Below are 24,154 nucleotides of genomic sequence, written 5' to 3' on the forward strand. Positions count from 1 at the left end.
AAAAGGGTAGATTAGTTTAATTTAGCTAGATTTTTCTATAATTAATCTTATTTAATATTTTTTTTAATCCGAATGAATTACTAAAAAGTGACAGTTAATATGGAACGGAGAAAGTAACATATCGGATTGACATTTTAAAACTCATAAAATCCACTTGATATGTCAATGTTGGATTAATTAGTTAACTAGAATCTACTTTTACTCTAAAGCACAAAATTAAAATAAGAGAGAAGTATAAAATTTGATCATGTAGTTTAATTTTTTAATAAGAAACAGATAAAAATAATTATTTACAATAAAAACCTCCATAAACTAAGTCTTATTTCAAAAAGAATATTATTAATGAATTAAAAATATATGATCAAAATTAATGTAAATTTTAAAACTATATTCTAAAATAAAAATTTGCATTTAAAAAAATCTCATTTATTAAAATAGTTTATAATATTATAAAATTTTACATAATAAAATAGTATATAATATTGTTTTCTTTTCATATCCGAAATGAAATGTACTCCATACCCGATATATTTGGTTTCAAAGACAATGGCCACCGGAATGGAATTAATAAGGTTGCTAATAGGCCCATATAAACCGTAGAAGGCGTCTATAGCTAGCAATAGAAAGAGAATGAAAATTCATGCGTCTCTTCATACAAGTTGTATTAGGATAAGAAAAACTATATATAATTACATTTAAACTTTAGCTTTTTATCTTGCTCAGACCCTTGTTTATCTCTCTCTCTCTCTCTCTCATTTTCTGTGCATATTCAAAACCATATGATGGAGTTTCAAAAAGGTGACAAGGTAGAAGCATGTAACGAAGGAGGATGGCTTCATATTTGGAAGCTAAAGTGATGGAATTATTTAAGATCTTAAGCTTCTAGCAACACAAGGTATTACTGAGTATGCTACAAATTGTCGATCCAGGCAGAGTAGGAATTATGTAAGAACACTACCAGATGAAAATAAGGTGTAGATTAAATTAGTTTTTATAGATAACATGACATACAAGATTTAAAATTAAATGTTTCTGTATTTGGATTCTTCAAAATTGATCTTCTATCAAGCTAAATTATTCCAATTCTTAACACTGTACACGCAATATTACCTTACGAAGTACAACACTAGGCACACTTCCATATTAGAAGGCAGTTCTAGGTTGCATCACAGCTACCACCAGTAGCATGTTCCAGTAGTTAAGTACATACTCAGCAGAAGCATCTTCAGGCGCTTAGAGACATGGATATAATTGAAGAAAGCTTGAATTTCCGGACTTTTCTAGAGTTCTCTGGTTGAAATACGACCTCCGTGCTTGACCTTACAGTTGCTTCGTTCCATTCGGATGTTGAGGTCCCTTCACTTCGGTAATCTCGAGCAGAGTACAAAACCTGAAGCTTTGAATGAGCTGCGATGGCCATGAAAATAGAGAATTGAAGTATTAAACGCAATAAAATGTGAGAGAATAAATAAAAAATGTCATTAAACAAATATAAGGTCATGTGTGTGCCGCATATCCATTTAAAAGAAAAATGTCTATGCCTCAAAGCAAAGAAATTTGGGAACCTTTCAAAAATACCTGAAAATAAAATAAAAATATGTTTTTACTGTATAAACTTTTTTTTTTCTTCAAAAATACTGTTCTTTTATCTTTTTTTCTTTTTAAATACGGTGTGGTTATTTTTCGGTTTTGTTATTTTATTTTTTGTTTTTCTTTGGTTGTTTTACCAAAGAAAAACCAAAAAGAATCAAAACCGTATTTAAAAAAAAAAAAGTTAAAAAACCCTATTTTTAATATTCACACAGTAAAAATGAAAAAAAATAAATTTACACCATATTTTTTATAAAAAAAAAGAGGGTATTTTTGTTATTTTCCAAAGAAATTTTTTGATCTAACAGCCCAAGTTCTCAGTCTGAGTTATCTGTATGCATCAAGTTCCTATAATAAAATGAAAATTATTAATGAGGGGGTCTCGGTGCATAGGGATTCCTGCACTAGAGGCTCAGAGAAAAGCTAAATACACTACATTGCCTTGCATTGTAATGATCTATTTGTAATCTGAACCAGTGACCTCTAGGTGACAATAGAATAACAGCATCATTGCAAAAGCTCATACAAGAAAGGTACAAGAAATTCTCGAGTGATTACCTAGTCCAAACATACTCGTCTTTTGGACAATAAACTGACTAACTTTTGATCTCTTGATGCCTCTAAGAGCTGTGATATCTTCTTGCTTCCCTTTAAATTCCAAAAATTCTCCTAAAACATACTTGTTACCTTTAAGCTCCAACCTGTGCAGAACCAAAGAACACTCAAATGATTTCCTCAAGAAACAATCACATAAATGGAGGGCAGATGCATTCTTTGACCAAATACACGGCGAAACAAAACAGAATTAATACAATCATATCTACAGAACATGAAAATCAATTGCACAGGTACAAAGCAACAAACCTATCCCACATTGGTGCTGTGCTGAGAATGAAATTAAGCTTCTCATGTATAGATTCTTGCATCTCTTTCTTTGCACCACGAAAGGCACCCTTTATCCAACCAGACAACATACTTTTGGGTTCTGGTTTCAGCTGTACCCATTGATCATGGGTAATGACCTCAGATGGAAAATTGCTCGGGTGAATGGTCCTAGAAGAATAATAGAAATTTTAAATGTAAATATAATAAAGTATTGAATTAAAAGATACATCCAAAAATGTAATGTTTCCACTTAGAACTGCTATCTAATCCACAGGATAAAAGTACAAATTTCACATCAGATTAGATTCTGAACTCCACAACAATAAGAATAGCAATAACAAAAAAACTAGCAGTAACAGTAATGGTAATATATAACAAAGTGGAGGAACTAATCATGTAAACTCCTATGGACACCAACCCATACATTACCTCATTTAGAAATTTATGATTCCAATTTTGTTAATAGAAAATTTCACATTCCTCAAAGTCTGAAATGTATTAAGACAAAATATTTACATGTAAAAGTATTTTCATCTGCTGAGAGATATTCCATGAATAGATAGACAACTTGTTAAACTTTTTGTGACACTACAATTGAATGGTTATAGAAAAGCCAATTTCTGATAAATTAGAAAATGGAATACCTGCGATATCCAATTGTTAATTTATGATAGCTTGTTAAGGTACTGTTGTTGCACGTGCAACATTTGCTGGGAAACTATATTGAGGCTAATACAAACTCTTTTTGGTTCTTCATACTGGATGCTTATAATGACATATGAGGTGAGCTCAAAATGTAGATACCGAGTTGCAGAGCATAATTCTCCCTCATATATTAAGGAAGCTATTCAATCATGAAACCCAACAAAGTTCACTACTAAAATCTAATTCCTCTAAAAAACCTCTTTGAAGGCATGAAAAAGCCACGTAATGCATTTCAGACATACACAGAACAGACACACAAAATAATTACCATCCTAATGAAAAATGTAGCCATCAAGTGCATATCATGCACTATAATATACACTTTCCAGGGAAACGGAGGTGTATGCATTTGGTGGGGGAAGGTTTAGGAGAGTATTAATAATTTACTTTTGATTTCAATTATATGCAGTATATAGCTCTCAATATACACATCCTAAAGAAAGTTCAATATGTACCAGAACTTTGGATTGGGAAGCACAACTTTGTAAGATAAATATCCTTCTGGCAGAGCAACTCCCCTTTGTTCAAGATAAGACTCGAGAACTGAAGCTTGTTTCTTGGCCTCCTCTACCTGAAAAATCATTACTGAGACAGCTTTAGAGAAGTGGTGGCTGAAAGCAATTAGTATATATCCTTGCACTGGATCTATTATGCTATGAGTGCCACATCCCTATCATGTTACAGATACAACAAAAGGATAAAAAACTCATAGATGTGCAATACATTTGGAGACTAAAAAAACCAAAATACCAAAAACTAGCCTCCCTAGGGACGGAAAGCGAATAAAGAACATAAGAATCAACAAAGATATGAACGCAATGGTATAGCACCACAGAATCTGCGATGTAACTAGTGGTGCTCATTCAATTGTAATGTACCCAATAGACTACAAGCCAATTTTATATAGTTTTATTTCAGACACACAAGGTTTTTAGTTTATCCTTATTACACTACATATAGTATTTCATAGAAGAAACCCTTAGGTTTACTTGCAATTACAGGGTTCCACTGCCTTTGCAGAATTTCAGAATATATTCATTTTTATCATGTTTTGATTAGCTTTTTGTGCTAATGATAGGTAGGTGTCTTAATCCTTCTGTGGGAAATAAGCGGGAGAGCCTAAATGTATAGCACTCCTGTGGGAAATAAAGAACCATTGCAATCTTTGTCCTGCCTCGTTATTTAAATTAAAAGAGAGGCACATCTTTCGGTCCTTCATCTACTCCACTCTTATTATTGCCTGACTACCTCCCCATGTACCCCGTATCAACTCATGCTGAAATACCATTGGAAACAAAGCCAAAGCTATTAAGAATTGAAGCTTGCTATCAGACTGGAGGCGGACAACAAAATTGACTTCTAATCAGATCCCAGAAAGTTACATATATCCTCCATCCAAGAGAATCTAATACTATCTTTTTGCATCTTGTTACATGAATAAACTGGTACGTAGATTCCCTAGGCCACAATCGATCTTCATCCTAGTAAAAAGTGTCACAAATAGAAAACCACGACAACTACAATAACAAATCTTCATAGACAATCTAAATAGTGCAGACAAGAGACAGTAGAAAGTAACCACTATATGCATATCTATGATAATAACAGGCAACACATATGTAATAAAAAAACAGATCCTAAGCAGCTAGTCACATTGATCTATAGATTTTATTTCTTAAAAATCACAAATAAGAACACAATTATAAACTAAAGTTAGCTAGAAACAATGAATTTTACAAGCACCATTTAAGCAATAACATGCAGCTTATTTCACTCCATAGCTTAAACATGACTTAAGGCATATATATTAGAAAAATGACTTACAGGGTCAGGATGATGCTCTGGTTTGTGTTTGCCATGACCTTCACAAACCCAGCTGCCATCGCCAGTGATTGATACAAGTCCCGAGAAATTCTTGACAGAAATCACCACTGCCTCCCTGAAGAAATCCATAATCATTAGCACAACAAAGACATATTATTTAAGCTTGTTAATCCATCAACCAACAGAAGCACAATTATCGAAAGACGAAAAATTGTTTCCTACATTTTCTTACGATAAGTACATTGCAAATAATAAATAGATGCATCACCAAACTCAAATCAAGAGCATTTTATTGTAAGTATGTTTACCCTTTGGTAACAAGAACCATATCGACATTCTGTCGTGAACCAGTATCAGCGTCAGGGATTCGAAGCCCTGCATACACCTTTCCTCCATAAAGCTTTTCAAGTCTACAATTTCAAAAAAGAAAGATATATACATATTTGTATTAATAATATCAAGCAACCATGTAATGTAAAACACGATTAGCTCATTGAAATTGAGTAACTATTTGAATACAGCAATGTATCACAAGAAACAAAAACCCGTGAATTGTTTTAATTTTACGAATTCTAAGCTAAAATATCGAATTTAGAAATCGCTTTCTAAACAGCTATAATCCGGTTTAGGAAAAAGTGAATTATCATTAAAATATAGTTGAATTGAAATAGTAATAAAAATAAATTAAAGATACCTATTGGCGACGTTGAAAAGAGCGGTGGTATCGGAGGACTCGAGCTCCAAAACGTCGTCGCTGTCGGAAAAAAAGCACCGGAAAAGCTTGTAAGCAATTAAACCGCAGAGGATCTCCACCCACATGACTATAAAAAGAAATTAAGGGACCGTTTGGTTCCCGAGAAAATGTTGAAAATGCAGAATCGGGGATAGGATAGAATAGAGGAGGTAGAAAGGGAGATCTTTTGACAGGCAAAGAAATGGAATAAGACCAATATTTTAATTTTAAATCCTCATCTAATCGCTACTTTTTCATTAAATAAAATTTTGTTTGTATTTTTGTTGTATGAAGAATCAACAATGGTAGCGTTGCATTAAAGATATTGAGACCGTGTGGACTGAGGAGAAAAAACAGAAAAATAAATAAGACTACTTAGTAGCTAAGTCTCACCCTGATCTCTTGCTTTGTAATTTTGGTTTAGGAAATAGGTTTTAAGTTGGAATATTATGACATATTTGATTGAAATGAATTTTATATGATTTTGTAGAGTTATTCATTAATTTAAAAAATTTATTTAATTGATTTGATTTAAAGATTTTAAATTTTATATTTAAATTTATATATTAAACTAGAATTAAAATAAATAAATTATTTTACACCTAATAACAGTTTTTCAGTGAATAATATTATTAAGTTATTTAATAAAAATTTAAAATTAAACAGTTGATAATTAATTTAATTTTAATTAGTTATTATTATATAAATTCTATTCTAGAATTTCTTTACGGACTCATAGTTTCTTAATTTAATATTTATTTAAATTATATTTATAATTTATTAAGATTAATTTATTTTAAATTGATATTGCATTATTAATTTATTATAAATTTTAATAAGTAATTATTATTTGAAAATTATAATATTTAAAACTAGAAATTTTATTAATATAATTTTTGTTTTTATTTAGAACAATTTATATAGATATTTTTAGTAATAAAAGTTAAATAAAATTAATTGTAATATTTTAATTATTAATTATATTTATTAATATAATATTTTATATTTTCAAAAAATATTTTTTGATAAATATCAAATATCAGGAATCAATTCCATTGGTAAACCGTATTGGTCAACCGATTTTAAATATGCTTTTAATATTTTTAAAATCAGACCGGTAAACGAAATAGTGAAGATGTTATCCACCGGTTTAATTAATTGGACTGATACTACTGCGCGTATACACCTTCATGGCCTAATTTTAAGTACACTATTTTCAGCCCGTTAGTGATGCATACAAACACCTCAAATCCACATCAGAATTACTTTCCCAGTTTTAGATTTCAAAATCATAAATAGAATTTATAAATAAATAAATAAAAGGAAAAATCTTCAGTATACTTGAAATTAATGGTCTATTAAAATAACAAAAAAGAAAATTCAATGAACTTATGTCTTGGAATTAAATTGTCTAATGATATTTTGATTGGAATTGGATAGTAGGTTAGTCTATTTGACTTTCTTTTACCACTTTTATTTATTTTTTAAATTTCTGGAACTGCTTCGAGTTTTGAAAATAGCAGAATAATCTATATTTTAAAAGAAATTGGTGCAAGAAATAAAGATCATAAGATTATACAAATTTAAATTATTAAAAATAGAATGTCCCAGCAATTTGAAAGTGGGCTGTAAATGTGCCCGCCGGACTAACAGGTTTCCAAGCATGAAATATTAAGTGATTGGTAAAAAAAGAAGGAAGTAAAAGAGTGGTAACGAGTTTATCTTCGGACAATGAACATGGCAATTTTTACCTTTTAGGACGTCCAATAATGGTTTCGTAACCTCATAAGATTTTTTTTTTTTTTTTAAAAGAAATATTATATAAAAAAATAAAATAATCCGACAAACAAGACAATTTCGCTTTAGAAGGGTGAAAAATTTGTTTGAAGCAAAAAAGAAAGACATTAGACAATTGTACGAATGACCCATCACCAAAATGGACCCAGTCTACTGCATGCTTTTGCCAAAAGCATTTTAACAATTATGACATTAAATTCTTGAAATTGAAGCTTCTTCTTTTCTTTTTTTTTTACCCTTTTTGACTTCTGGGAACTTATAACTTCCGTTATTAGCTATCTAGACTTTAAATTAAAGATGTAAATTTCAAATTCGAACCAAAGTGAGCAGTGACAGTTTGTGGTCACGGAATCTGCTTGCAGATAGAAACATCTAATGGTTTTGGCAGTGCATGTGTGTCATAACAACCTTCCCAACCCAACAAGCAGGCTCAGCACTTCCATGGTGCAACAAGACACATTCAGGGAATTTCGTTTATGTTCCTGTCCAGGAGACGATGTAACTTGGGACACAGTAATCCAACAAGACAGTTGTATGATCATATTTCCTGAATGTTCATGTTGCAAGCTCTGCCTTTCCAAACAAGTTATGTATTTAGGTCACGTATTCAGAAGCAATTAGGCATTTTCAATACCTAGGAAGCAGGAGTATGTGTATTGATATAAGTTTCAAGGTAATCGCATACTGGTTTGGAATAATGGGTGGATCCCATGCATTCTTAAGAGTCAAGAAACACTGCGGATTCTACAGCACCACAAAGATCTCACCGAGTTGTATTTTACAGTATTAAGAATTTGTCACAAGATGACCAAAAGTATTATCCTATCAGAAAAGACATGCAACCATAAGTATTACACCACTGCAGTAGTGAAGTTCCATCCATATGCAGCAAAATTTTCCCGAAAGAAATTCTTCAGTGACGATCAATCAATTAAATCAACCATGTCTGCAACAATTAAATGACATCTCTTTTTTTTTTTTTTTTCTGCTCATGTAAAATAGATGCAACCATACTAAAATACAATTTCAAAGTCACCATTCTTTTCCAAATGTAGATAGAATGGCAAGGGGAAAAAAAATCTTCATCACATACATGATTCTCCCCAACATGGTAATCACATAAACTGAGGGGAAAAGAACTAAAGATAATAATACAAGCCTCTTCATTTTAGACCTATTCTGAAAATCAGAAGCAAAAACAATAAAGCAAAACACTCAGGTTCATGATATTATCCAATATACCTGCCTGTTAATTGGGCATAAGTCAGGCCACAACTGGTTTCTTCCCCTACTTCTGGTTGCCAGTGCTCTTCTTCTTGAGTAAGCTTCCAAACTTACGGAGCAAAGGCTTCTTCTTCTTCTGTTGCTGTTGCTTGGAAGGTGAGCACCCGCCATCCTCTACATTTTCTGTCAAAGATAAACCATTTATCTGATCAAAGCCCTCACCACCCTCCGCCTTGGAATCCCCTTCATCCTCAAAGGATTCCTGTTCCGTTTCTCTTTCTGGTGAAAATTCTTTCTTTTCAATTTTGCAGCTTTCCCACATTTTAAATTCAACTTCTACCGAGTCATCTTCTTTTTCTTTGCTCTCATCTTTAGGTTTTCCATTCACATTCTCAAACTTAGCACCTTCTGTTGGAATACTGTCATTCTTCAAACCATTATTCTGTTCCTCAGAATTTCCAAGATCCTCATGTTGATGTAGTGGATGCTCCATTTTGGACTTCTCTTCGCTCACATGCCCATTTTCTTCAGAGAATTCAACCACCTTTGGAAGCAGATCATAGTCCTTTTCACTGTCTGTCAGCTCACCATTCTCCTCAGTTTGCTTCTTTGCCATAGCTTCTTCAAGCAATTTAGACAATTCCTCCACTTTCTTCTGAGAAACGGCTTCCCTGGTTCTGAGCTCCTCATTTTCTTGGATAAGATTCTGCAACTCATTTTCCTTGTCCAATAAACTCTCCTTCAATTTCAAGCTCTCAACCTTTGCTTCCCCAAGGGTTTCTTGCAATGAAATCACCTCAGCTTCCACTTCCTTTAGGCTATCCTTCAACTGAGCTTCTTCTTCCCTAGTGATGCAGGCTTCTTCCTCAGTTTGTTTAAGTAAATTTACCAGCCTATCTATTTCTCTTTCCAAAGAAGAATTTTCTTCATCTGACTTCTTTACACAGTTCATCAGATTTTGTTCTTTTTGCTCCCATTCAGTCTTGGAGTTCAGGAATTCATTCTTGGATTCTTCAATAGTATTTTTAAGAAGATCAATTTCATGTTTTGTATCATCTATCACGGTTTCATATCTCTGGTTTGCTTCCTTTAGGACTAATCTTAGATCTTCTATCTGGGTTTCATAGCTTTCATGCTCCACTTGATTGGATAACAGTTTTTCTTTGGCCTCCCTTGCTTCTGCAGACACTTCATGCAATGCTGAAGCTAGACTTTCCATTGCCTTTTTGCTCTTTTCCTCCTCCTCCCTGGAATTCTCCAGCTCAGTTATGAGTTTGTTTTTCTCTTCTAACAGGCTTTGAACACTGGAAGCCGCAAGTTTCTCATTGTTTAAAGCCTGAGCTTTCTCCTCTTTCACTACTTCCAACTCAGCCTTCAAAGACTGAACCTTTTTCACCATATCACAAGTTTCTTCCTTTGCCACACTGAGACGATGCTCTGATTCCTCGAGATCCCCTTTCTGCCTTGCAATTGTCATTTCCAACAATCCCACCTTCTCTTTAAGAGCAGCAATTTCATTCTCTGCATCATGCAAGAGATCATTATTTCCCTCAAGCTGTTTCATGACCGAACATAAGGACTCAGATGCAGATCTCTCCAATCTGTTTGCTTCTTCAATCTGCATCTCTAATTCGTCAACCCTACTCTTCCACTCCTTTACTAAACTGCGTGCATAAGATTCAGCCATCTTAGCAGCTTCTAATTCAACATTGAGCTGTTCAATAGAAGCCTCTTTTTCAATCAACTTATCCTCAAAACCGTTTGCTTTCTCAAGTTCCTGTTTCAAAGTATCAATCTCCTCAGTGAGCTCCGCCACCATCCTGTGGCTTTCATTGGCCTCTGTTTCAAGCTTTGAATCAAGCAAAGCCTTCAACCGGATCAACTCAGATGAAAGAATCTCCACCTTATCTGCATGAATCTCGGCAATCTTAGTAGCATCATCAGCATGGTTCAATGCCTGGTTCTTTGCATCAGTAGTCATGGCCAGTTCTTGTTTCACTTTTTGAAGCTCTTGAGTGGTAGAGAGAAGGGAAGCCACATCCAAAGCATGTTGGTTTCTCACAGACTCGAGCTCTTTCTGCCATTCCTCTTCCTTCTTTTGGGCTGCCTCAATCCCAGCCTGTTCCAGCTCAACAGCTCGGAACTTCTCAATCTCAGAGTCCTCCTCTGCTCTCTTTTGGGCCACCAAAGCTTCTTGAAACTTCTCATTTGCCTCATCAGCAACCTTTTGTGCTTGTTTCAGTTCATCGATTGCTTGTGCCTTCTCTTTCTCAAGCAATGCTACCTGCTCTCTTGCTTTCTTTAGATCTTCCTGAACACCACTCAATTGAGCCTGTAACTCTGACCCTTTCACGACCCTTATCTGTGGTCTCTGAAAACCAAAATCCCATCAATAAATGCAGCATAAAAGTGCAAATTAAAAATGACAAAAAGCATTTTTATCCAATTTAGGCACTGGCACCATTTAAGACTGCCCATTTTAAAATTCATTTCACGAAATTTTCAAACTTCTAATTACCATTTTCTTCATAATTAAACCAAATGAATTGACAACAATACATCCACTAAAATCTTATGCTTTCCATTACAATAGTCCAAGGGTAGTTTCAAAAAAGTGCTGAAGATAAGTACTACTCACTTCAGGTGGTGTAGTGACCTTTGGTGATCGACGATCAACAGTGGGCTTTGGAGTAATGGTTCGTGGGGAACGCTCAACTGAAAGCCGAGAATTTTGCGTTGGAGCAGGGGAATCAGGCTCTGACTTATTGACTCCTCTGCTCAATTTACTCACTCTAGGAGTTGCTGGTGATGCTTTGCTTGGGGTTTCGGATAAACCAGATCTATTCATTCAGTTTTAAAAAACATTAGTATTACAACATGAGATAAAGAAAATCCATTGTAGATAAAGGTACAAGGTTTTACAATCCAAATGCAAGAAACCCAACTCACAAAATTTCATTAATTTCAAAAACAATGGATCTATGCCAAAGTTTGGAACTTTGTGAAGTGCTAATAATAATTTTGTTAATCCACAAGAAATTGACATTCACTAATAGCACATACACTAAATTAAAGCAATCAAGTTGAAGTTTCAAGCAGAAAAGGCACATGAAATCATGAATAGATCAAAAAATGAAACCTTAAATATCACTAGAAAACTTTATAAATAAGATCAGAATTAAGAAACTGTGAACATGAAGTAGAACCCATATCAAATTTTGAACCTAAAAGCAAAATTGACAAATAAAAAAAACATATTGTGTGTGTTTACAGTGTAGAAATAGAGTTACAGTGAAAAAAAAGGGAGAGAGAAAAAAAGGGATAGACTTAGAACTCAAATAAAGAAGGAACGAGAAGGGGAAAAGAAAAGGAAAGCCCTAACAAAAAACAGATCCAAACCTAATCCACTAATAACAAAATTAAGAACAAAATTTTCGTAATTGCAATAAAAATTTGAACTTTATAAGACCCATAAGAGATAAAATCAGATCTAGAGAAACAGAATTATACATGTACGTTCATGTAAACTTACTTGGTCTTGGAAGACATGTTTTTGTTTCTTGTTTCTTGCTGTTGATGATGATATAGACAAAAAAAAATAGTGGAAAATGGGAAGTGGGTTATGTTGTAATAGACTTGTAAAATGCTAAAAACCTGACATTGTGTAAGAGAATGCAGTGTAGTGCAGCAGTTTCCTCTTTTTTCTCTCTCTCTCTTTTCTTAGATCAAATTAGGCAAAGAAATTAAAGAGTCACAAGAAATAAAAAATGAACTGAAACCAGGTTGAAAGCTCAAAAAGAAAGTGAGAATTTACAAAAAAGAAGATGAAGATGAAGTTGGAAGTGAAACAAATAATTTGGGTTGGTGTTGCCGTCTATAGAGTGGCCACACTTGCAAACACAAAGCAGTCGCAATGTGCAATTGCATTACTCTCTCTCTCTCTCTCTCTCTCTCTCTCTCTCTCTTGCCTTTTTAGTTATTATAACAATTTTTGTTAATGATCATGTGGATAAGTAAAAGTACAAAAATGCCCCTAATTGTAGGAGTTTTTATTGTTAGTGGTTTTTGCTTTTTTTCCCTTGTCTGTCAAAGGTATTGACAACTTTTGCAGAGGTTCTTACTAAGCTGACCCTGCTTTTCTGGAAAGGTGATATTAAATAGGTCTTCTACAACTGCCCAAAATAGATTTTGAAAGAAAAAGAAAAGAAAAACCCTAGTAAATGATCAACAAAAAGGGTTATTATTAGGCAAAACCCATCCGTAGCTCTTGAAATTTTTAAATTATTTTGTTTTCTTGAATTTGACCTGTATTGCTTTATTTTTTTATATTTTTAATTATGTTCACAGAAATAAAAGAAGTATAAGGACTTGACGTGATACAATTAAAAATAGAAATGCTTTATGTAGTATAATTGAAGTTTAGGGTTTAGTAAAACGAAATATAAAATTCAAGGGTATAAAAATGGAAATTTCCATTTTATTACTGATAAATTTTCAATTTTTAATTAGTGGTGGAACATCCAAATATATATATAAATCAATTAATCTTAGGTAGAGAGAATGCTAGTATTAGTGAAATTAAAACCCTTCTAGGATTTTTCTGTAATAAAAGAATCCAAAAAACTCAGCCTATTGATAAAAGAATCTAAAATTTGGATGCTCATATGAACTTTATCAACTTAGAAATAAAATTTAAAATTGTGATATGCTACTGTTGACAATGGCAGCTGAAAATTGTATTATCATGAACCAGTGTGATGGGTGCTTTCATCTAAAATAAAATGGCCTTATTTGTAGCTATAGAACCCAACTCCTACTAGAGGATAATTTTAAAAATATTATTTATTTATTTATTTATTCATTATGAGGTTAATATAATTAGTTGAAATCTAAAGATATATACTTGTACTAAACCCCTTTTATTGTTACTTTATTAAAGATATTAATTTATAAGATATCAAATTTAAGAGAAATAAATTATATAATATTTATTTATAGAAAGATCATAACATTTTAAGCATACCAACCTCAAATTATATAATTTTATTTGTACTTTTATTATAAATAATATTTATCTTATTAAAAAAAAAGTCTATATTCTTTCAATAAAATATTATTTTTTATGTGATAATCTCTTATTAATATTTCATATAAGAAAACAATAATATTCGGTTCGGTAATATAGGATATTAAAGTAAAATATTTTTTTATCAAGAAAATAAAAGCACCAATATACAAGATATATTTTTATATTTTTTTCTTAATTTAAGGAGAAAATTGAATCAAATTTAAAAATCAAGATATAACTTGAAGTGCTTATACATATCCAAGAATACGAAATCCTCGTTATAAAATGCGAATCATAACTGACTTTTTCTTATCTTTTTTACGTCCACAATCTCGTCAATGATATCATGAGGTGTCATCCATCTGTGATAATACCATTATGGATCTTAAACTTTATTTCATTTAAAATTTAAATTACTGACTAAAAATATTAACTGAAGTGATTATTGAGTTATAAATTAAAAATAAAGGTTTATTGATGCAATTAAAATACTATTATTTAAAACGAATTTTTTTTATGTTTTGTTATCCTATTTTATTTTATTATTAATTAATCCGTTCTCTTATATTCTAATAACTTAAATATTCATTATTTTATTTATCAGACTATGTCTCAGCTTAATAGAACATAACTATTTTGGTAGCAAATTTGTGATTATATCAACTCAATTTCCTCAACTGCTGGTATTAAATAAGATTGGTAGAATATAACGTAAATATGTAACGTAAGATTAATTTCAGAATTAACGGTAATGCTATTAAATTTTATATGTATATTTATTTTTAACATATAAAATCTACGTTTATATGTAATTTTATTATTTATTATTTATTAATTAATAAATTATATATGTAATTAAATAATAACTCTAATCATAAAAAATATTTTATTAATTATATTTTTAATAAATTAGTTTTATATTTAGACAATAATTCTAATCTAAAAAATATTATAAATATTTCTTTTAACTAACAAATTAGTTTTCTAATCATATAATAATTTTTAATCTTAAAAAATAGTAATATTAATTATAGTTATAGTAGTAATTTATGTTATACTAAAATTCAATTAATAAAATTTTTAAATAATTTTTATATTATTTCTCTATTAAGATTCTTTGAAACTAATAAAATCTCAAACACCAACAACTTAAAAATGATATTTAAAAACACCTATTTTATTTTTATTTTTTAAAATACTAAAAAATTTATTAAATTTTATCTATAAAATTGATTATGTTATTATTATAATCAAAATAATTGTATAGTACGCAGACTAGATTAATTAAAAGAAGAAACAGAGAAAAAAGGGGTTTTAAGAAGTTAATTATTTCTAGAAACAATAACAACAACGAGAACAATGATCGAAATCTGTTATAGTGAAAACAAAGGCTTAATTTTTTGAATTGAGCTATTTTATTTGGGTAGTACGATGGAAAAAAGTTAGATCGGTGATGGGGATCCTCGTCACCACCTCTATTATTTGCTTCTTTTCTTTTTTCTAATTTTTGATATAAAATCTAACACCACCATACGAAAGATGACTCAAAAAATGGGTTTTTGATATTGATATTTATTATTTATTATTTATTGTAGTTGTGGTGGTTTACGTAGAGTGACAAGATAACTCAAAAAGCAATGTCTAATTTCTAATGTTGATAGTTTGTGTATGACATTTCAGAAAAAGAAATAAAATTAAACTATGAAAAGAAATTATTGAGAAAATAAATAAAAAATAACAGTTTAGTTTATTAAATTTAATTTAATTTCAGAACTGCGGTGATCGGCGGAAGGTTTGGGTGTTGTGAAGGGAACTCCCGAGGGACGGTAGGTAGTGGTAGCGCAGATAGAGTGGCATTGCATGGAGTAATTAAGAATGATCGGATATGGTAAAGTAACAGCTTTTAATTTGTATTTTGTATGGTGAGAAGATGACTGTCAACCAACGAAGTTTCCCTTTTTCTTGCAGGTGTGGCTAACCTTCCATTTTTAATTATGTGAAACCCCAACTTCACCAAGTTGTGACTCAGTTCCACTTCTCATTTTTATTTATATAATTGATTTCATGATGCAAAACAGGAAACCTATAATAATAATTGGTTAGACCAAAATCACGTAATTAGCCACCGAAATTGAAATTTCCAGAAGAAAGAAGATCCCTCTCTTGTCATTGTTGTCTTATTCCTTTGAAATGCAGGCATTTTGTACCAAGTTATATGATTACAAAAATAGGGTACTCTTTTAATCAGATCTTGAATTTGATTATAACCTTCCTAAATAAATACCACATTTTTAAAAACATTGCATGTTAAATTGGTCAGTCTTAGAGATTAACATTTTTTGTTAATGTGTAAAAAGAATCAAGTGTATCTTTCTCATATGACTGGTCCATGTTTGAAAGTGAACTATGACCTCACTCCTCTTTAATATATTATCAATTCTTGAAAGTGAGTCCATGTGGGTTCGACAAAATGAATATAAATACAACATTTTCCTTAAATTAATTATGTACCTTTTCTTTTTGTGGGTGAATTGGGGATTAAAATTTTTGACATCTTATATATTATGAGATGGATGGATACTTTACTATCAAGTTATTAATTAAAGTTTTCATATTCTAAAATATTTCAAAATTAAAAAGGTTTGATGGTTAATCATTAGACTTTCAAAATATGAGAATTTAGACAAAAAGATTAAGAAAAAAACCCTTCAAAATCAATTTCTCAAAAAAACAAAAAGAAAAACCATCAGTTTCCAAAGAAGTTAGAAGGATTCCATCCCCTAAATAATCAAATGAATCCCACAATTGAAAGGAAACCAGAATTGGGTAAAATGAAACCGAGATTAAAGCAATCTTGATAACTTAATCCAACCCATAAAATCATTACTGCTCAAGTCATTGTCAATTCCAAATTCATCCTCCCAATATTTGTTCTTGGCTCATCTACAAGCCTTTCCTTTTCTGTTAGAGCTTCACTTTCTTAAGCTAAAGCTAAGAGAGGGTTGGGATGGCAAAGTGTTATACATGTAACTACTTTTTTGTCCTTATTTAAGTTTATTTTCTGCTGTCAAACCCATATGCTGCAAATACATAATTAACCATAAATTATTAGGTTTCATTTTTTTCACATATCCAGTAATTAATATTTCACATTATAGTAAAAAGAATTGATTGAATGATGCAGGAATGTGGAGGAAATTTGATCAAACTCTATTAAGAATAAATTAGAAAAAAAGAAGAAGAAAATTGCAAGGAATGGATAGTGCCTTATTATGCGTCATGAAACCAACAGTGTCATATGCAAAATACCCATGAAAATGATTGGTCTTCTGGCTGTGGGGTTCATAGATATTTGCTTAGGTATACATTATAACTCATGTAAGCATAATACTTATATAATTTTGAAGACTACTTTAATGGAGCAATGGGTATCCAGTTCTTGAATGGAAATTATGATTGCTCTCCAATCCATCTCACATAGTGAAATAGAGAATGCATGAGATTTTGTTATTCAAATCTATCAATAAAATAATTATGTTATTGGATTAACCACAAATAGTAATGGAGGTAATAGGGAATTTTAAATGTTTATTTTCTCCCAAATATATACATTCTTATGAATTTGTTTTTGCTAAAATACATGCAACCATTCTATTCAAGAAGATAGTTTTTTTTTTTTTTTCATGAAAAAGTTGTCTTTTTAAGGACATGTATGTGATTACTATTAAAAGATAGGGACAGGGTTTCATCAGTTTACCACTTCAAGTATATGCAATTTCTTTTTATTTTTTTAAATTGACAAATAAAAATATATCATCATTAATTTTCTTTTGATATATAAAAATTTAATTATTTCATTCCGATCAACTATTATTATTTTATTGCTCATGTTTGATAATATAAATTTAAAAATTTACTATTTTTGATTTCGTTATTTGACCGTCGTATTGATATCATCGTGTCAATAATTTTTTAAATCATAATTTAACAGTCAAATTAGAAATTATTAAACACTAATTCATGTTATCAAATACGAGCAAAATGATAATGTGATTTTGTGATAACCATAACAAAAAACAAAAAACCAAGAAAGGGTCACGCCCATGAAAAAATGAAAAAATAAAAATGTCCAGCAGGTAGTAAAAGAAAAAGAGAAATTGCATGGATAACGTACAAAGGGAATATTAATTTTTCTGGTCAAATAATAGGAAGTGGTAATAATTTTTTTATTACACAATGATTAAACGAAATGGCTCAAGTCTGTCATTGCAACCAAAGTGAGAACCTGAGAGCTCTTCAAGGAAACCGTCGAACAAAATTCAACCTCAAATTCTTAAGGTAGGTGGTAAAGACGGAGCATTGTCACATGGGTCAAATTAAATTCACCACACATATCAGCGTGATCATAGTACTCATGGCATTGATATCAAATGCATCTCACTTCCCAAAAATAGAAATTGAAAAAGATATGAAAATTTTAATAACAAAAAAGAAATAGAAACGAAATCATTCATATACATGTGATATTCGATAGCATTGCTCACGAGTTATGTGAAGTTGATGATGATTTCCTCTTCTTTTTTGTTTTGGATTTCTTGGTGTTGTTTTTTTTTTTTTCTTAAAAAAATAAATAAATTTCCCTCTTAAGACTCACCACTTTTTATATGAATGATTTGAATTGAGATTTGAAACTCTGTTACTTAATGGTTTAAGCATAACTCTTTTTGAAAATACTGCAATGGACCATTATCTAAATCTGCATGTTAATTTTCTGACAAAATGATAGGAATTGATCTCCAAAATCTTCAAAACAGTAATCAAAAGTGTTGTTCACGACCAAACACACCCTTGTGGATTCAATTTTCTACTTTAAAAATAGCCAAATAGTCAATTACTTGAATAGGAGGTGAATTTTGATGCAAAACAAAAACACTTGAACCATGTATTACATTAGATGTCAATTATTATTATTTTTTTTTTCTTTTTTTTTTTGTAAAGTGAATTTTGAGCCAAGTAAAACATATTCTAGCATACTTTAGCAATATAATATGAATGGCATTGCATATATTACACATGTAATTCTTGTGGCTCGATTTGATTATTTCTTTTTGAGGCTTAATAAATGAATGATGTGTGGCAAGTGTAAGTGTAGGATCAAACCCACATGGTTCTCCCACATGCCGTGTTTCAGCCTTCATCTAATATGCCCTTACAGTTGCCAAATAGGTTCTCTCCCATCATTCTTCCATCTTTTGACACTTGTCTTTTCTTTTTCTTTCTTTTTTATCTTTTTTTTTTTTTTTTTTTTTTTTATCTTTGTTCTTTTCTTTTCTTTTTCTTTAATGACTACAACACAAGATTCATCCTTCACAAATGAGATGGAGCCTCATATCAGTTTATCTTTTAACAAGAAACAACAAAGATTATGCTATAATCAAAAGGTAATCACTGAAATTAGCACTAAAAAATTAATAAGACAACTAAGTTCTATAGTCAAATAATATTTAAGACCAAGTGTATATAATAAGGATCCAAAAACCAACTAGAAAAAATCCAAACAACTGTCATGCACATGGAGTTCAATTTTCATTTTTTTTTTTAAAAAAAGGGAAAGGAAAAGGACTGAAAATGCAAAGAGAAACAAAAGGAGGGTGAGGTCAATCAAAGACAAGATGTACTAGCACAAGCTTTAATGTGAGAGGCATGTTTTTTTTTTTTTTTTATCACTATCTGATTGTTCTTACGCCAGCCTTTTTAACTCTTGCGAATCGTACTCTCACAAGAATCATGCCTATCCCCTAAATAAGTAGTCCTTCAAATCTTCAGATTCAAACCCCATCCATGTCTATAAAAGATTGACCCAACAATGCACAGATCTTGTGGCAGAACCAACTTGGCATATTACTATCTTAAACCTGAGAGATGATGAAAAGACAAATACAACATATGTCCTTCCGTTTCTGTTTGTGATTCTTATTCAAATCCAAATGAATAGCATATTTTGTTGATATGACCCTCAACTGTTTCTAAATGGAAGCCTGCTTCCACAAGTAGAATCTATGCTCTATGTTTCAGCTATCAAAACCCATCAATAAGGGCAGTGAGGCACTTGTTTTCTGCCCTTTTCTGTTAATAGCATTAATAAAAGATTAATTAGAGAAAAGCTATTTGAATTCATTAGAGGGGATTCAATTTAACAAAATGCAAAACAGACAAAGCAACAAAGTTGTCCTAGAGCACATACATACTATAGGATACATGACGGTACCAAAGAGAGCTACATCATTAGATAATCTCAGCACTCGTCTTTTAAACATGCTTTTACATACACAAGGCAGGCAACTTAGTCTCAGTTCCCACTTGCACTAATCTTCACCAACTTTTCTTGCCCTTTTTTACTTCTTTGCTTTTAGTTCTCAAGTAAAGGAGATAGAATTCTCATTTGTAGGATTCAAATTCTAATGCCCGTTTTTGGTCCCATCTCAAACACCAATACACACACACACACACACACACACACAGATATATTAGTCTGGTGTGCTGCAAATATGATTTTGATACACTTATCGCAAGGTTTATTTATTAAAGAACGTGTTGCAATGAAATGATTTAGATCACTACAAGCCACAGTTCATTCCATTAGAGGGAACTCATAGTTTCATCAAAAAAGTAATCAATAAACAACTGAGGGCTCAGAAACTCATATAACCAATGACCTATGAGATGTGATAATTCACCTACATCTAACCACGTGGAAATTGTTACTTGCAAATCCCAACTTATTGAGTAAAACACAAGCCAAAATTGAAGAATTAGAAGTGCCTAAGAGCTAAGTTCCAACTAAAAGTATAAAAAATATTATATATTGACAATTCTAACAACAGCAATTATTGCATGATGCTTTTATGGAGACGCACAGTTAAGAAGCGTAGACCAAGAGTAATAATTAGTATAGAGAAGGTACACAAATATATACAAGTTTAATCCAGTCAAAATCTAGGTGATAAGGAGAAACATTACATCAATCATCATAAGAAACATGAAAACTGGTGGTGCAACCAGGCGCCTCAGGTTGCTCGGCCCCGCAACAGTCATAAAATTTGGCAGCATATGGTGGATCATCAGGTCCCAATTCATAGTACCTTCAACCGACAAAAGAGCAAGATGAATTGGCCAGCATAACTAGAACCTCCAAATTAACTAAAGAGAATTAGAGAAATGGTAACTGAGGAAAGGAAAATTTTTCCTTCCATTGACTGGTAAGGAAGGCCTTTCATCAGAAATAAGGATAAGATAACTACACAAAGAATTGCTTCCTGTAATCATAGGAAAGATGTAAATTTCCTTAATACAAGATGATGTTTGTTGCATTGGTGCATTATAATTCATTTAACTAATTCCATTTTTCCATGTCTCTCTATATTAATCAATCATATTACACTACCCCCTAACCATTCCACCAACCAAAAAAAAACATCGTTTGTAGAATAGAAGAAAAGAAAAAGAAAGTCGCATAAAACTTCAATTCAAAATTGATTTACAATAGAACCCAGCAATAATAACTAGAATGCTTCCCTCAGCAATAATGTATGCTGCTAGTGCTACCATTTAGAAAAGTTAGAGATCAGAACATCCATAAATCACCTGTGGTACTGAGACATTAAAGAAATTAAAGTTTCCCGTATTCTTTATAACTTGCAAGTAATTCTTTATGAAGAAAAAACTTACCTCATCAAGGTCTTTGTACACTTCATTCTAACATATTTGTACACTTCATTCTAACATAAAACCTAGATGTTTCTGATATTTCCTTCACGCATTCCTCCTCATGTTCACATCTTAAAGATGTAATAAGGCTTATAAGATCAAAATGTCATTACTGATTGTGACTAACATTAAAGTTATCAAAATATAAATATGAGGGTTCTAAGGCATGTGGTCGAACAACCAAATAGTAGGCGTCTTAAAGTTAGATTCAAAATGCTAGAGGATGCAGAATAAAAATAAACCAAATAGTAGGCTTCTTAAAGTTAGATTCAAAATGCTAGAGGATGCAGAATAAAAATAAACCAAATAGTAGGCTTCTTAAAGTTAGATTTAAAATGCTAGAGGATGCAGAATAAAAATCAATTTCGCTTCTAAGAGCACAGTTTTAGTATTAATCTTAGTAAGAGAACATACTATTCATAATGTATACCAATTTAATTACTGAAACAATTAGTAACACCAGCAACAGGTACATTTAACCTTAGTCGGCAGTAGCATCATAACTAGTTCAAATCAGGCAATAATCTGTAATCACTCTACCACTCGTATAGGCTTTAACGCAAACAGCCCTCTTTTTCATCTTTTATAACCCTAAAACAAAAACACATTTTCACTTTTGATAACAAATCAACACAGAAACGTAGCTTCATCAAACATTTACCGCAAATAGCTTCATCTGGATTGATATTTCTGGCTTTGCAACTCTGTTGTTTATTCCATAAATCAATTGCAAAATCAAGGCAATGGACTGGATTAAACTAATGGAATCATTTGATCGGAATAAAAGCATAAATCAAGATAATTACTCAATACCTAACACAGTCAAACAAATTAGGGCAAACGAAATAAAAAGAAAAACCTTTTCTGGTCATCGTGACGGCGACAAACGAAAAACGAAGGATGGAAACGGCAAGAAGACGGAGAATTAGAGATGGAAGTGAAATTCTGCTTGCACCTCTTGCACAACTTCTCCTTCTCCTTCTCTTTCCCTTTCCCTTTCTCTTTCTCTTCTTCTTTTTCCATTTTTTCTTTGCTGCTACTTCACTTCACTGGAATGCCCACAGATTAATTTTGTATTGGATAATTATAAACTAGCGTACATACTTTAGCCCACCAGCCCATTTTAAGTCCATTAAATTCGATTTTCTTACGCCCCGACAATCAAGAATCATCCTTGTTTATTTATTTTTTGAGAATTATGATTCACAATTCTCTGCATTTCTCAAGGGAGGATGTCATCAAATTGACATGTGTTTGTATAGTGATAAAATCGTGTATAATCATACTTCAAATTCATTGATCAATTTAAATAAAATCCGTTTAGTGTATATATTATAAAATTGATCAAATTAATTGACAATTTATATCAACTTCACAATTTTAGTCATAGTCAAACTAGAATTCTATTTTCGGGAATATATCTACATGGGGATAAAGATTGAAAGATTTATCAACGATTGTATGAAGAATGAATTTTGCCTTTTCTCTTGAAAGAAAGAGAAAGAAAAATTGTTCCTCTTCCCTTGAAAAACTCACAGTGAGCACCCGCAATACGTTGTTCCACGTCTCAAACCCATAACTTATAGATCACTAAGAAAATAATTTGACCAGCTGCGCCAGGGCATTAATGGTATATTGTTTTCAGCTTTTACAGTTTCTGATTTCTTAGGTGCGGAGAATGGTGCAATGATGCGCATAATGGAAGAGTTGAAGAAAGAAAAGCCCTATAATTATTATGATGGTTCTGAGAGCGACCAAACCATGCAAATCCGAGAATGATTATCCTCCTCCTGCAGCGCCTTGGAGATTAGTGAAGATGTACAGTAGTGGCAGGCTTATATTTAGAGCTGAGACAAAGAAGCATCATGAGTGCTTTGAAGTCCATAGAACTAATGGCTGGCTTACCTTAAATCTGGTGTCCACCATTAGGTAGCTGTGAACTAGATCATCTTCTGAGTTTGGCTTGGATTTCGCTCAAACTCGTTCAAAAGAATATTATGATCCGAGTTTAATTTTTCTACAATAATAAGATATATATATATATATATATATATATATATATATATATATATATATATATATATATATATATATATATATTTTTTTTTTTTTCAAAACAAATCTTATTATATAAAATTCTATATTTTATATTTAAATATATAGTAATAAATTTAAGATTTTTACTAAAAATATATAATTTTTCATTCATTTTCAGTTTACTGAAGTATTTTTATTTAGTTCATCTAGAGATAATTATTTTAAACTTATTAATTTTTTTTTAGTTTTTCACAATTAATTTAATATTAATAAAAGTTATTATTTATTCTAATTTATATAATAAAAGTAATTTAAAAATTTAAAATATTCTAAAATCCGAATAATTAAACTTATGACTCGAATTTCGTTTAATACTTAACTCATTTGAGCTCAAATTTATCTCAATAACCAATATAATTTTATTGAACTAAATTTGAATAGCGACTTGGTTGTTTTTCACTCAATAATCATTTTGGTGCTTAATATTATTTTGAAAGTGTTGGATGAAGGCTGTAGAAAGGCAA

The 24,154-nt window shown here is 31.3% G+C and overlaps 3 protein-coding genes across 4 annotated transcripts; all 3 read right to left on the minus strand.

Annotated features, from left to right (window-relative positions):
• Positions 1-962: 962 nt before the first annotated feature.
• Positions 963-6,104, minus strand: LOC8280503. The gene is made up of 7 exons (XM_048370088.1): positions 5,699-6,104; positions 5,313-5,414; positions 5,005-5,119; positions 3,636-3,751; positions 2,455-2,643; positions 2,149-2,291; positions 963-1,407 (listed from the first exon to the last, which is right to left on the minus strand). The coding sequence occupies exons 1-7, from the start codon at positions 5,821-5,823 to the stop codon at positions 1,226-1,228; spliced, it is 972 nt and encodes a 323-aa protein (XP_048226045.1). The 5' UTR covers positions 5,824-6,104; the 3' UTR covers positions 963-1,225.
• A 2,491-nt stretch (positions 6,105-8,595) lies between these two features.
• Positions 8,596-12,704, minus strand: LOC8280504 (WEB family protein At5g16730, chloroplastic). 2 transcript variants are annotated; one of them, XM_015719718.3, is made up of 3 exons: positions 12,291-12,704; positions 11,397-11,598; positions 8,596-11,120 (listed from the first exon to the last, which is right to left on the minus strand). In XM_015719718.3, exons 1-3 carry the CDS (start codon positions 12,305-12,307, stop codon positions 8,823-8,825), a joined length of 2,517 nt encoding a protein of 838 aa, XP_015575204.2. In that variant the 5' UTR covers positions 12,308-12,704; the 3' UTR covers positions 8,596-8,822. The 2 variants fall into 2 exon arrangements, with proteins under 2 accessions (XP_015575204.2, XP_002520069.2); XM_002520023.4 differs by having other exon boundaries at positions 8,596-11,129; positions 12,291-12,703.
• A 7,956-nt stretch (positions 12,705-20,660) lies between these two features.
• LOC8280505 lies at positions 20,661-22,826 on the minus strand. Its single transcript, XM_002520024.4, has 2 exons — positions 22,453-22,826; positions 20,661-20,968 (listed from the first exon to the last, which is right to left on the minus strand). Exons 1-2 carry the CDS (start codon positions 22,614-22,616, stop codon positions 20,848-20,850), a joined length of 285 nt encoding a protein of 94 aa, XP_002520070.1. The 5' UTR covers positions 22,617-22,826; the 3' UTR covers positions 20,661-20,847.
• Positions 22,827-24,154: the final 1,328 nt, after the last annotated feature.

This window comes from Ricinus communis, chromosome 10 (genome assembly GCF_019578655.1).
Source record: "Ricinus communis isolate WT05 ecotype wild-type chromosome 10, ASM1957865v1, whole genome shotgun sequence".
Lineage (NCBI taxonomy): Eukaryota > Viridiplantae > Streptophyta > Magnoliopsida > Malpighiales > Euphorbiaceae > Ricinus > Ricinus communis.